Source organism: Lissotriton helveticus, chromosome 5_1, assembly GCF_964261635.1.
Source record: "Lissotriton helveticus chromosome 5_1, aLisHel1.1, whole genome shotgun sequence".
NCBI lineage: Eukaryota > Metazoa > Chordata > Amphibia > Caudata > Salamandridae > Lissotriton > Lissotriton helveticus.
Genome location: NC_136065.1, coordinates 494372679 through 494386009, shown reverse-complemented (window position 1 = coordinate 494386009; position 13331 = coordinate 494372679). Strand labels below are relative to the sequence as shown.

General features: G+C 48.8%; 1 protein-coding gene across 2 annotated transcripts in view; it reads right to left on the bottom strand.

The window, feature by feature from the left end:
- DHRS3 (dehydrogenase/reductase 3) overlaps positions 1–12897 on the bottom strand; it is a 111205-nt gene extending 98308 nt beyond the window's left edge. The window contains exon 1 of one of the 2 annotated variants that reach the window (XM_078642816.1): positions 11953–12897. In XM_078642816.1, coding sequence (XP_078498942.1) covers positions 11953–12147 — 195 coding nt within the window. In that variant the 5' untranslated portion in view covers positions 12148–12897. Of the gene's footprint in view, positions 1–6592; positions 6735–11952 lie in introns of those variants that run through there. The other variant, XM_078642817.1, reaches the window with a different exon arrangement.
- Between the last annotated feature and the right edge of the window lie 434 nt (positions 12898–13331).

Below are 13331 nucleotides of genomic sequence, written 5' to 3'. Positions count from 1 at the left end.
TTTACTTGGAAGGAAAATCCTTAATTGTGCTAATAACACATTAATTGGTACCCCCCACTGACCAGCAGCAGAGGGCAAAGATTGTATAAAATAGGATTGAGTATTATCCCCTTGCGTTCTGTTCCTAGGGTGACTGATCTAGATGTTAGCACTGATGGGAGAGTTATTTGCTTTTTACATTGTAAACGCAACTGCTGTGGCGCCTTGCTGGATTTGTTTTTTATCTTTACATAAACATAATTTAAAAACTCTATCTATAACATCTTTTTCATTGATTCGCTAATTTGCCAGAAATATTTTTGAGCAAAAATGTCTCTATAAGATGTAGCATCTGGCCGTAGGCGCTTCTTATTTTCACTTTTTAGTTGCCAGTGAAATTGTAACTTGTGAATTCTGGTGACCTAAGGTTGCATTTTTTCGTTCTTGTCTATGTGATTGTTTGAAAGGGAATTTTGTCTACATAAACAGAAAATGAAATTGAAATGGAAAGGTCACATATTGCACTTTTTTCTGTTTCTCATTTGTTGTTCCTAAACTAAGAATTAACTAATTTATGTAAGATCCATTGAACGAGGATATAGTGTTGAGAAGATGTGGGGCTTTGATGTAAAGAATAAAACATAATACTATCAGCATTTACCAATGCAATATAAGTCTGCATATGTCATTCTGATGTGAGAACACTGGACCATGAAGCCCCACCCACCCCTCCTACACACACTGAGATGTAAAAGTGCAATACACAATGCCCACATAGTGAACATATGGAATGCATATTGGAAAATTAATCCATCATTTCCCGAAGGCACATATGTGCTGTAAATTGGTTGTACATTTGAGATATGTATTAGGGCAATTTATACTTATAGTAATTCTGCGATCATAATAAAGCAATTTAGCACCTAGTTTTTAAGTGAGGATTCCTGATAAAATTTGACATAGCGATTCTCAAAGCAAACTTTGATGCCTCACCTACTGGGATAATCTGCAACATGTCCGAGTTGTTGAGGTTGCACAGGTTTGGGATCTGGGTGTTCTGCAAATCATGTGCAATTGTTGTCATTTATGTTGGATGCAGTGCAGTGGTTCCATAAGTGGAGTTAAGGCGTGCTGCTCACAACCAATTTGCTTCACAATGCCTACCATTATTTAAGATGGACACCAGAATAATTGCCAGCACATAGGAATACTGCCATGAGTCTTTTGGCATGTCGCCGACATTCCTGCTGGCAGGTGTGCCTGCTGGTACAACCCAGACACACCCAAAATGACAGCTCTGGCACCAAAACAACGCAGGCACTCCACCTAGTTTCCATCAGATTAAGAAAGAGCCTTGGGGAACGCAGGAAAGGACAGCACAACATTATCTGTTGTTTGATAGTGAATATATTGGTCTGGTTGTTGCACTCTAAGCCCGTGTTTATCATAAACAGGTTCTTGTGGGGTAGTGTGTTGTTTAAAAAGGTCTGGAAGAGTGAATCTCTTGTCATATAAAGTTGCTAGGGCTTTAAGGCATGCATGTTTTGTTTCATATCCCTGGCAAGATGGGTCCTCAGCGAAGCGCGTGGTTAGACAAGCATCTTGCTGATCAACCAGCCTTTTCCTGCAAAGAAAGGAGATTTCAATTTAGTTGGAAAAGGTGTCACCACTTAACTGGAAGTTTGACTACAGGTGGAGAACAACATCATTGAAGTACAGGGGTCAAGACCCTGTGTCATCATAAACCCCAAGGAATATTTGAGGAACTGAGACCCAAAAGGTGAAGAAAATTGCTCCCCATTTACATAACAAATGAAAACGGCAGACTTGGGGGCCGTGCGGTCATTCTGCTGCCATCACTTGGCACATTTTGCCTACAGAGAATGGAGGCAGCCCCAGGCAGATTCTAGGGTGTCCAGGAAATCGTCGGGAATAAATCAGTGCACCAGATGGGTGCCAGTTTATTACCCATTAATAAGAGCTGTAAAACTACTGTGCTTTTACTCCCTATGTATTTGACTCACGAACAGCAAGGATTCTGTGAGCTTTTATGCAAGAAAATGGGGGCCGACATGGGGTGCACTATGCCCTTTAAACCATCCGGCCCCTATGTCAGTGAACCTAATTATTAATGATAGCTACACCCATGCTTAACGCTTCTGTAAGTGGCAAAGGTTTTCCATAGGGGTTTTAGACAGGACTACTTCCCGGAACGCTGTCAGAATTACACCAAATTTGGCAGAAAGCTAGATCTTGGTCCAAAAAGAGCCCTCTTTGTAATTTGTCGTACATCTGTTCAGTAGTTTTGGAGTCAATAAAAAAATGTATGTATATATCTAGGGATGTGAAGGGTCCGCAAATCCGCCAAATCCCAAACTGAGATCTGATTGGCTGCCAGCACTACAACCAGGCGTTGGTGGCGGCCATCTTGGTACTCAAACTCGGCTGAATCCCAGCAAAAAAATATTTTTAAGAAAATCAAGCCCACAGGGATTAAAACAGGGATCCGGGGTCAAAAACATTGTTTTTAATTTAGCTGTGAATCCAGAGGATCCGGGGGGAAATGATTTTAAAAAAAACAAGTGCGGTTTCCTGCACTTGTTTTTACTAGCCCCATGGGTGGACCAGGTCCCGGTCGGGATCAGTTATTGTTGTATATCGCGGCTGCTTTCGATCCCAAGGACCCATTCCCTGGGGCTCAGCTGAAAGGAAGAAGGGGGGGGGGGCAACCCCCCTCCCCAGGCCGATTTAATTCCCGGGGACCCCATCAACCAGGGCCTGGGCTTTGAAGTAAATTGGGAGCATTTACAAGAGGCTTCTTTAGACAAGGCAACAGCAAAAACTGCTTACAGAATTACAGAAAATTTGACAGAAAGCTAGATCTTGGTCTGCAGATTGTGCTTTTTATGATTTGGTGTTAATCCTTTCAGTTATTTTTGAGAAATTAAGGGACAAAAATAATTGTATATCTGGACAGTTGGGTCCGCAGGAGCCTCAAGAGACTCTAGCGGAAGCACCAATTTAAAAATAGAGCATTCTAATTGTCCCAGGGAGCTTTATTTCCCTTGAACCATCTCGCAGGAGTCTGAGTGACCGGGCTGATTGGCCGCCAGCAACATGAGAATCGTGTTGCTGGCAGTCATTACAGGATTCGGGGACTTAGTCCCCTATCCAGAAGTTAAGAAAAAAATATATATAAGGGGGCAGGGTAGGGATACCTTGACTCCCTAGGCCCCATCGAGGGACCCATACCCCTGGGGCCAAAAAGGAAAAAAAATCGCAGTGGCACCCCTCCAGAGCTGACAGAGGCCCCAGGAAGCCCACCCTGGGGGCCAAAATAGTTTATAGGAAGAGAAGGCTGCTAGACCGTGTCCCTGGGCCTCCAGTGGTCCCTGGGAGCCCATCCTTAGCACCAAAATTACTTTTTATGGGGAGGTGGGCAGTATGCCCCCATCCCCAAGGCTCTAGAGGCCCCAAGAAGGCGCCCTGCAGAATGTGATGAGGGACCACTAAGTCTACCATTTCTCACAGCTATTCATTAGCCTTCAGCTGAATGGGGCCTCCTGAAGGGTTTAGGGGCCTCCTGTTCCATAAGGGCTACAGTGGCCTGTGTTACGTTTCTGCCCCATACCATATCGTCTGCTGGGCTTGTAAACTGCAAATATGCCTGACATTTAGCTAATCAGACCCACCAGGATATTGCAGCATGGATTACCAAATTTTGTGGCACAAAAACACACATTTTGTGGCACAAATACACAAACTTTGCAGCATTTTTGTCGCACTTAATTGTGCTATTTGGGCAAAAAAATGAATGCCCCCGGCCTACTACCCAAGTGGGCGGCCGGCCCTAACCCATTTAAAATAATTAATACCCCCAGGGCCTGTCCCGAGCCCAGTGGGTGACGGGCCCTAATAAAAAAGAAGTATTGCCCAGAGAGCACACAGCGTGCCGTGTGGGCAGCGGGTCCTAATTCAAAAGAAATTGCCCACAGCATACCCCGTGGGTGGCGGGCCCTCATTTAAAAAAAATGAATTCTCCCGAGGCCCGCCGCTTGCCCCATAGGTGGCTGGCCCTAAACACTTAAATCAGCTAATGCCCACAGGGCTATCTGTGTGCAAAATGGGCGCCGGGCCCAACCCCCACCGCCCCCGGGTGATGGTTGGATGTCAAGCCCAGGTGGCATTCATTTTTATTACGTTTTGGGCATACCGCCCATGGGGCACGTGGCATGGCCAGGGGGCATTTTTTTTCATGATTATGGCATGCCCTGTGTGCTGTGGGCCCCAATCATTTAAAACAATTAATGCCCCCAGGCCCTGCCGTGAGCCCCGTGGCACCACAACTTGATAAAAACAAATGCCTCCCGGTGACCCGTGGGTGGCGGGGTCCAAGGGGGTATTAAATGTTATCAAGTTTTTGGCCCGCCACCCATGGGCACAGGGCCGACCCATGGGGCATTTATTTTTCCAAATGATTAGGGCCTGCAGGATGGGAGGCGGGCCATAATAATTTTTAAAAAATGAATGCCTTCTGTGCCCACTATGTGCCCTGTGGGTAACAAGCTTAAAACATGATAAAAAATGATGCCCCCCTCCCGCCCACCAGGGGGACAGTAGTTTGATCACTTTGTGGGCCCACAGTACATGTGGCGGGTCATGGGGGCATACATTTTTTTATGACTACGACTGCTGCCCATGGGGATTGCAGATCTGAGGGCATTTATTGTTTATCAAAATAGCACAATAAAGAGCCACAAAAAATACGCAAAATGTGTGTATTTGTGCCGCAAAAATTTAGTAATCCATGCCGCAATATCCTGGTGGGGGGCAGGCCAAGGGGTTATTTATTTTTTATCATGTTTGGGGCCCACTGCTGAGCAAGAAAGTTGATAAAGATAAATGTCCCCTCGGCTTGCGAAGTGCCCTGTGGGCAGCGGGCCCAAAACTTGATAAAAACTAACGTCCCCGTGCGCGGGTAGGATTCATTTTTATCAGGGTTTAGGCTCACGGGCCCAGGAGGCATTTCTCTTTTTTACCGGATTTTCCCTGGCACTTTTGGTAAAAAAACACGTTTTTTTCAAAGTTGCTGAGATTTTTTTTGCAAATCGCGAAATCCTGGAGGGTCTGGCTAATGGCTTTGATGGAGCTGACCGAAAAGCCCTCTTCCTGGTTCACCAACTCGAGTGCTACTCACACATATCTCTTTCTCATTTGAGCTGAAGGTGATGCTTCAATCTTTACAATACTTAAAATATCAGTGCTCCATGATTCTATGGCTGATGTTGGGAGAAAATCTTACCCTTAGAAATAACGGAAAACACACCTGTTCCTCTCCTTGTGTCGCCTCAGCCAGGAAGCGTTGGGGTTCAGTGTGGAGACTGCATTTGGTTGTTGAAGGTTCGTCCAAAATTGGAAATGGTTTCCCTTAATAACAGAGCACTTTGTGAATCATGCTTAAGCAGACACTTGCTGATGGTCAGGGGAGGCTCCTCCGCAATGGCAGAGGAGCGTTGCCACACTGACTCAGATCCAGCAGCAAATATATAGAATTATAATTCATTATTGTTTTATTTTTAAGCAGCTGGTTCAGCCAGCGTATGAGGGAGGGTCGGGACCCGGGGCATGGGTAGGGTGAGGAGGAGTGCTATGTGCACTCATTATGGGACTCATTAGGATCGCGGATTTCCCGCATCCTCCGGGCTGGCGGAAGCCACCGCCGGCCCGGAGGATGCGGGGAAACCGCCGCGTATGCTTTAAAGACCCACCGCCAAATTAGGATGGCTGGTGGGTCTTTGAATCTGTCTGCCGCTTTTCCGCCGCGGTCGCCTTCCGACCGCGGCGGAAAAGCATTAACATGGCTGGCGGTGTCTGTCAGACACCGCCAGCCATATTATGATGGAGTAGAAAGTATGCTTTTCCACGGCGGCTTTTCCACCGTGGAAAAGCATACGGACCTTCACTTCGGGGGCCCGTTGCGGGCCCCCTGGGTGAAGGGGGGGTGGGGGTGCACATGGGGGTACCTATGGTGCCCCCCTGCATTTGGGTGAACAAAGCGGCACGCACCGTGCGGTGCCTGCCGCTTTGTGCACGCAAATGCCGTGCATGCATTTTTAACATTGCGGCGGGTGCAGCTTGAAGCTGCACCCGCCGCAATGTTAAAAATAGAGGATGCCACCCTGGCGGTCACATCCTAATCTGCATGGAGGGACCGCCGCTGCCCCTGCGGACGGTCCCTCCTACTCTATTATGGTGGCGGACGGACTCAGGTCCGTCCGCCATCATAATCGACCCCTAAGTGTGGATGTGTGTTTGGCCGGCCGTCTCAGGCCGACCAAAACACACATGGGCACTTAGGTGTATTGAACAGCCAGGTTAGAGAAACCCCACAGACTACCTGAGCGGAGTGTCTTTTCAGCCTGCTTAGGCCAATACCATCGCTGGATTGGACAGGGAGTCTGTGACGTAGTCCCAGTGTCTGCTGAGACACAGAAGACCAAGCACCGGGACACGAAGCAGGAGTCGGTCGACAGCAGGAAAGTTTAACTTTTTTTTACATTTTTATTATCATTAAAGTCCCTTGCGCCCCCACACTCCCTCCTCCCCGTCCCACCAGTTTTTGAATGTGGTGGCAGCCACTGCTAATAGGTTCAGCGTCCTGCACAGTGTGCACTCTTTTCTCCAGAGGGCAGGGCTGGGAGTGACTGCTGATATTTGCAGATAACTGCTATGAAGACGAAGAGCAAGCAGCAACTGCACACAAAGGCTGATGTTTGTTGTGGTAGATGGAGAACCAGGCGGGGCACACAGCAGAGTTATGGGAACAGTAGCTGGTGTTTACAACCAGTTCTCCGAGAGGTTTTGCAGGCACACAAGCAGGAAAGAATACGGAATATCTGGCTCGTCTGTTTCTTTCCATGGTAATAAAATGTGACTTAGCTAAATATTTAACATTGCATCAAATAATTACCTCACTACCTCCTCCCGGTTACATTGGCGACTTCAAACTACAGGAAACAAATTCATTTGCAACTGACGTTCTCCGTTAAACGGTGCCTAAATATAGATACTGACCTAATTCTTCCAAACCACAAGAAAATAACGTGAAAATGTCACATCAAACTTTATAAAAAAAATCCCCAAGATAAAAGAGGCATTCATGGTTTCGGCTGGCAAAACGAAGAAAATCTTGCACGCCCTCCACTGGTCAGTCTAGGAAAAACAAGTTTTCAATTATTTGGCATTCCCCCCCATGAAGTGTTCCACCTCATCCTTTGAAAAGATATGTACAATAAGCTAATTAGTAATAACTTCAAATGTGTGATTTAATGTTGAGTTTATTTGAATTTGAATCAAAATGCCCCTAAAATATTGTAAATCGCGTGTTTTCACAGCCAAGGGCCCCAAATGGAAGTACCAAAATGAATTAATCTAGTGAAGAATATTAGAATGCTGTCAAAGGTAGGCTGCTGCGAGGCGAAGTAACATTGAGGGTAGAACAATATTAGCAATCCAGTTTAGGTGGTATCAAGGAAGCTGAGCTCCCTTGTTGCCTTCGCTACCAAATTAGAGACAAAAAAATGTTGGATCCTCCAATTTACACTGTGCTGCAACCCGACTCTCAAAAACAGTAATATGATGTTGGACTAACAATAAACAAAGTTCAATGACCACCTCTGCTTTTAGGAAAACTCTGCTCCATTTGTCAGACCTCACCTTGCATAGATCCATCGTGCCAAAGGCGATTACTTTCTATGGACCTTTTAGGTCTATTGATCCATCAATTTACAGATCTATCAAGTGACTGACTCATTAATCTACAGAGCTCTGTTCCATTTACAGATTCTTCACTTCCATGGATCCATGGATCGCTCTCTTTTATGCATCTATCAGCCTATGGATCTACCTACCAAACTACAGTTTCCTCGATTTATTCCCCCCTTTTACAGACCCATTCCAACTGAGGAACAATGGATCAATTCATTAGGTGAAATAACCCACTCTCTCAAAATCCCCACCCACTACAGATTCATCAATCTACAGATCTGTTTCTTTTATGGGCCTGACTCCTGTGCTCCTTCAATGGATCTTCGATGTAGTAGTAGTAAAATCAAAGTTTATTTAGACCATGGATCTTCGATGGATCTGACCCTTCTATGGGACTGTTACTACTATTAATCTGTCCACTACACGGATCCACCTCATCTAGAGAGCTGCACTTTCTGTAGAACTTCTCTTCTAACATCTCATCCGGTCCTTTCTGTGGATCTCTTCTTTATGCAGATTCACCCCTTCTAGGTATGTGTCTATTCTAGGGATCCATCCCATTTTGGGAGCAATTTCTTCTACAGATCAGCTCATCTTAGGGATCTTTCTCTTTTGGAGATGCCTCTTTTTCAGAGGATCTGTCCCCTTTGAACTACGGCAATCTATTGATCTACCTCCTTCCTAAGTTAAGTAAAGTTATAGTCCTTTACTTCCAATGATCATTTCACCTATGGACGTTATCTGTAGAATGGACCTGTTTGGTCCAACCCATACAATTTTGGTTAGATCAATAAGAGATCACTGCCACATGGATTAAACTCTTGCACTAGAAAGACCACTCGGAACCTGTAGAAGGAATGTGTAATAAGGATTTCTCGTTCATGAAGAGTGTGACTGATAAAAGTCTGTAAGCAAAAGGACAGGGGTTGAGGGGTGAAGTAGGAGAGTGCCCAATGGCAATCAGACCATGGGCATCGGCTGTTTTTTAAACCATTGATGCAAGCCAGACCTATCATTTATTTTATTTACTGAGTTGAGACATTGTACTTTGACCGAGTTAAAATAACATGCTCAGTTCTCCAACTTCCAAGTATTTATCTTGTTTGTTTGGTCGGGAACAGGCAGTCCGTGATCAGGCAGATCATGTTAAAGAAAAATGAACGCCTAACGAACATGTTTTGTTTATCTTGGCACATGCCTCTTGTTACCAACATTCCCACCAATTTCACAGCTATGTATTCCACTCTGGCTGTTTTTGTTCTTTTACCTAGCCCTAGGATACTGACTTCGAGTCATTGATGGGGAAAACTGTGAAATGATCATGGAGACTTGTTCGGGTTCAGGTAGGCTTTGGTAGTCCTGAGCCCTTCAGGACATGCAGGCAAAGACAGGAAAGAAACCTGCCAAGGCAGTTTTTGACAAAACTAGTGCTCTTGTCTTTAGATCTATAAAGACCAACTGGCCAAGATGAGGAAGGTCAAGTGGTCACAAGCGTTGCTTGTGCCACTTTGCAAAGTCCTCACACCCCTTACAGTTGCACATCACAGGTTAATGAGTGTGACTTCCTTTCCAGGCCACGTAGTACTGCCCTGCACTGCATGAACAACATACCCACAGCTGCCAACCGGTCCAGTGGACTTAAGAGTTTCACATGTTCCGCCCAAGTATGTACCAACAAATTCCATCACATAATGAGCCTGGCTACAAAGTAGGGGCAAGCTAACAGTGAGCCCCAGTAACATGGCACTGCCACGCAGCCTACAACCACAGTGCACAGGAAGATGGCAGCTATGGGCCGCGCCAAGGCAAGCGCCCTTCCTCTACAGCTGATAGTGTGCTTTGTATGTTACTACAGAAGTTACGGTGGGAGACCAAGAACCCTCTGTTCTGCCTGCGCTCCTAAACCAGGCCTCCCCCCACACCCTACCCGGTGTGAAAAATTGGGATCCTGTTTAGAGCGTTCTCAGTGTTTTAAGGCCAACCTATGATGTGCTCTTTCACATCCCTGCGGGACACAAAGAGTTAATAAAAGCACTGAGTTGTCTGTCCAAAGTTCACCGCGCTAACGTCACTCATTTGCTTGTGTCTGGATACCTGTCGCTCGTCACAGGGTCCTTCCTCATATTATCAGTGCGCGTCACCGCCAGCGTGTTCACGCTTCGCACGTTTAACGGTTGGGACCTGTTTAACGGTTGGGACCTGTGAGCAGAGATGTGGAGGGGGGAGGGGGGGCTGGGGGTGCGTTGGATAAGATGTCAATCGTGGCGAGGATGTGATTCGAGGGAAGATTTGGCTTAGGATGGAACAGTGGGAGTAGGTGTGCTGGACATGTTGGTGCCCTCTAGTGCTTGACTTGCTACCTGTGGACCCGGCTCCCTGTGCTGCAATCTTAACACCCTCAATCTGATGGGTATTGGGGGAGTCCGTGCACCTCCGAGCGCTTCATTCACTCCAGCAGCCTTATAGAAAGTGCCAGCCTATTTGGCATTATTTAGATCACCAGGCGGGCACACTTCATCCTCAGCCTGCTGCCAGCGGAACCGCGGGCAAGGTGTGCCCGGCCAACAAATGGCAAGAAAACATTTTCACCTGGCACACCAGTGCCCCCACCCTGAAGAAACCGGGGGCACCACAAGCAGTGAGTGGGAAGTACTGGACTGTGAACCGAATCTGGGGTGCACATCACCCAGCACCCCCTACAGAAGCAACCAGCGAGCGATCTGCTTCAACCCTGACAGCAACAAAAACAAAAATATGAACGCGTTTCCTTTAAATCCAACAAGTTCACGAGCACAGCACTTCTGGCGGGGGGTCTGGCGCTGCGGAGAGGCGGATTTGGAAATTACCATTGAGTGCATAATAATAGCCTGTTCAGACTCTTCCTCTGAATCCCCAATGCGCCCCTCTCCTCCAGTCACAGAAGCCTCTCACCCTGTAGAAGCCGTACAAACCAGCAACAGTAAACCGTGTGCTGAAGGAATGAGTGAAATCCACGTGTGAGAAGGAAAACAAAGTACTGAGTGAGCTCGGGTGCCGTGCAGGCGAGGCGGTTTGTGGAGTGTGTTGTGTGTGAAGTGGGAGTGCAATACATGCTGCTCTCCGGAGGTGCTGTGTGAGAGATGGGGGGTGCAGTGGGTCCTCTCTGGTGGATCTGTGTGAGGTGGGCATACAATGGAGGAAACTGGTGGTGTGTGTGGTGGGGAAAAACGCGGGCTGCTCTGTGGGGGACAGCGCTGTGACTGCAACGCATGCTCCACCCGAGACACAGTGTGACAACAATGCAGGTGGTGCGTGTGAAGGCAGAACCCTCCACCACCGTGGGGGCTCGGTGCGGGAAAGCGGTAGTGCGAACATTGGGGCAGCATGCAGGGTGGTTGCTCTGTGCCGTTGAAGGCAGTGCCGCCTCCCCTTTGGGTGCTCATCAGGGTGCGCTGGAGGTATACTCGGTCAAGAGGGTGTGCAGTGCATGCTGCTCTGTGGTGCTCTCTCCATGCCGTGGATGCACAGCGCAAGCCCGGCTCTGGTGGCTGTTGTGTGTGAGGTAGGTGGAACTGTGGGTGCTCTGTACGCGTGTTGCGTGGTGGGAGTCTTGCACGTGCTGCGTGGTGGGAGTCTTGCACGTGCTGCGTGGTGGGAGTCTTGCACGTGCCGCCATATGTGGTTGCTGTCTGATATGAGAATAACTGCCGAGGCTGGTCCATGTGGCACTGTGTATGTGCTGAATATGTACTTAGTGTGAATGTGGTACAGGTGGCTTACACCCTTGCACTGCGTTGTTTTCGGACAGCTACACAGCAGGCTGTTCTGTACGGGGCTGTGCGTGATGTAGATACACAGCAAAGTCAGTTCTGCTTGGCGATGTGTCGGGGACTCTAGTGCAGGTCTCTCTGCGCTGGGTGCTCCTGGGGTTGGGGACGGCGAATACAGTGCTGGCTGCTCTGTGGATGGCACGGGGCAGGTTGTTCTGTGTGGATGGTGCATGTGAGGTACATTATACATTACATATAAACTAAGTCCGCACCTTGGAGAGCTGTGTGGGTGGCTCTAGCGCAGGGTACTCTGTGGAGAGTTATTGTGGCTGGCCACACTGGTCTAAGTGGGTGGTGTCTGCAAGGTTGGCAGTGCCAAGTCTACCGTGTGCGGCGCGGTGTGGGGTCCGAATGCAAGGGTGTTGCGAGACCCAGCGCCCATTCCTTGACCTCTTACCTTCTTAGCCCTCTGCTTGGCGAACTCGTGGGCCAGGTGGCGCCCGATGCCACGGCCCCCGCCCGTGATGAGGACCGTCTCCCCACTCAGGTCCCGGGGCCGGGGCGGCCGCACCAGGCGCACCGCCGCCTTCAGCACCAGGTAAAGCATGTGCAGGGGGAAGAGCAGGAGGCTGCCCAGCGCCCGGCACTCCATCCTCGGTGCCCTCGGAACAAGGTCCAACTGTCAGGGTGAAGCCACCCAGGAAAAAGTCCGGCTCCACAGGGAGGGCACTGCCACGCAACGTGCAACTCTCACGGAGGGACAGCACCAAAGTACCTCCAAAAATATCACGTTTCAAGTGTCCAAAAAACAGATCTCCGGGAATGTAAATGCCGAGGGCTGCGGTTCAGTGCAGTCTTGAAAACCCTTCTCCAGGGGCCGGTCGGGTAGGGGTGCAGGACCCTCTGGGGGCAGCGAGCAGCGGAGTCCCACCCGGGAGAGGTGACTGCTCGGCCTCCCGCCTCCTCTGGCAGCCCGTGTGCACAGAGCTCCCTCAGTCCTCCGTGCGCGCCGCTCACTATTCTTAGAGCCAGGAAATGGTTCAGAGACACCCGGGTGCGCAGTTTAAAGAGAGAGGCAGTTCACTCTGATGCCCCGGGCCAGGGAGGGGGCCCAGTAACTGCTGCCTGTCTGGTGGGGGCGTACAGAGAAGGCTGCTGCCTCCACCCCCTCCCAGCACAGCCAAGTTCAGATTTCAGGATTTGAAGAAAATAAGTGTGCCACCGTCTCATTCATTGCATTCCCCACGCTCTGTAGCCGCCGCTCTCTTATAGTTTTCTTTATTTTCCTCCCTTTTTCTAGATCGTTCTCTCCTCTTCTTTTTTCTTCCTCGCTGCGTGCTTGTCTCTCCCTTTCCTTCTTACACCCTCTCTCGCTCAGCCTGTGTTCTCTCTCGGTGGCTCTGTACTTGGAGTTTTATACCCCATTAAGTCTGATTGACAGTTAAAGTGTTAAGGATATTTCACTACTGTTTCTGTGAGTGGCTGCTGCCTTCTGCTGGCTCCCTCCCCCGCCCTCCCTCCAGCACTATCTCTGCTGCACACACTGAAGAGGGTGGGGTGTGAGGGGCACAGGAGCCGCAAGCCCTTCAGAGCACACACCGTGCCCCCCCCCCCCGCAATGGCCTGGGGCTGCCCTCCTCATCCAGAGTGGGCACGAGCCTGTCCGCTGGTCCGGGGTCGGGGCTGCAGCTGGTACAGTGCACAAGACATAATGTGTCAGACGCAACACTCGTGCCAGCGACGCCGCGAATCATATCCATTTAATATATTTATTGTTTTTAATACAAATCGGACAGAATAATAACACAGAGGGCGCCCCTGGAGCGTGGCGCGCCG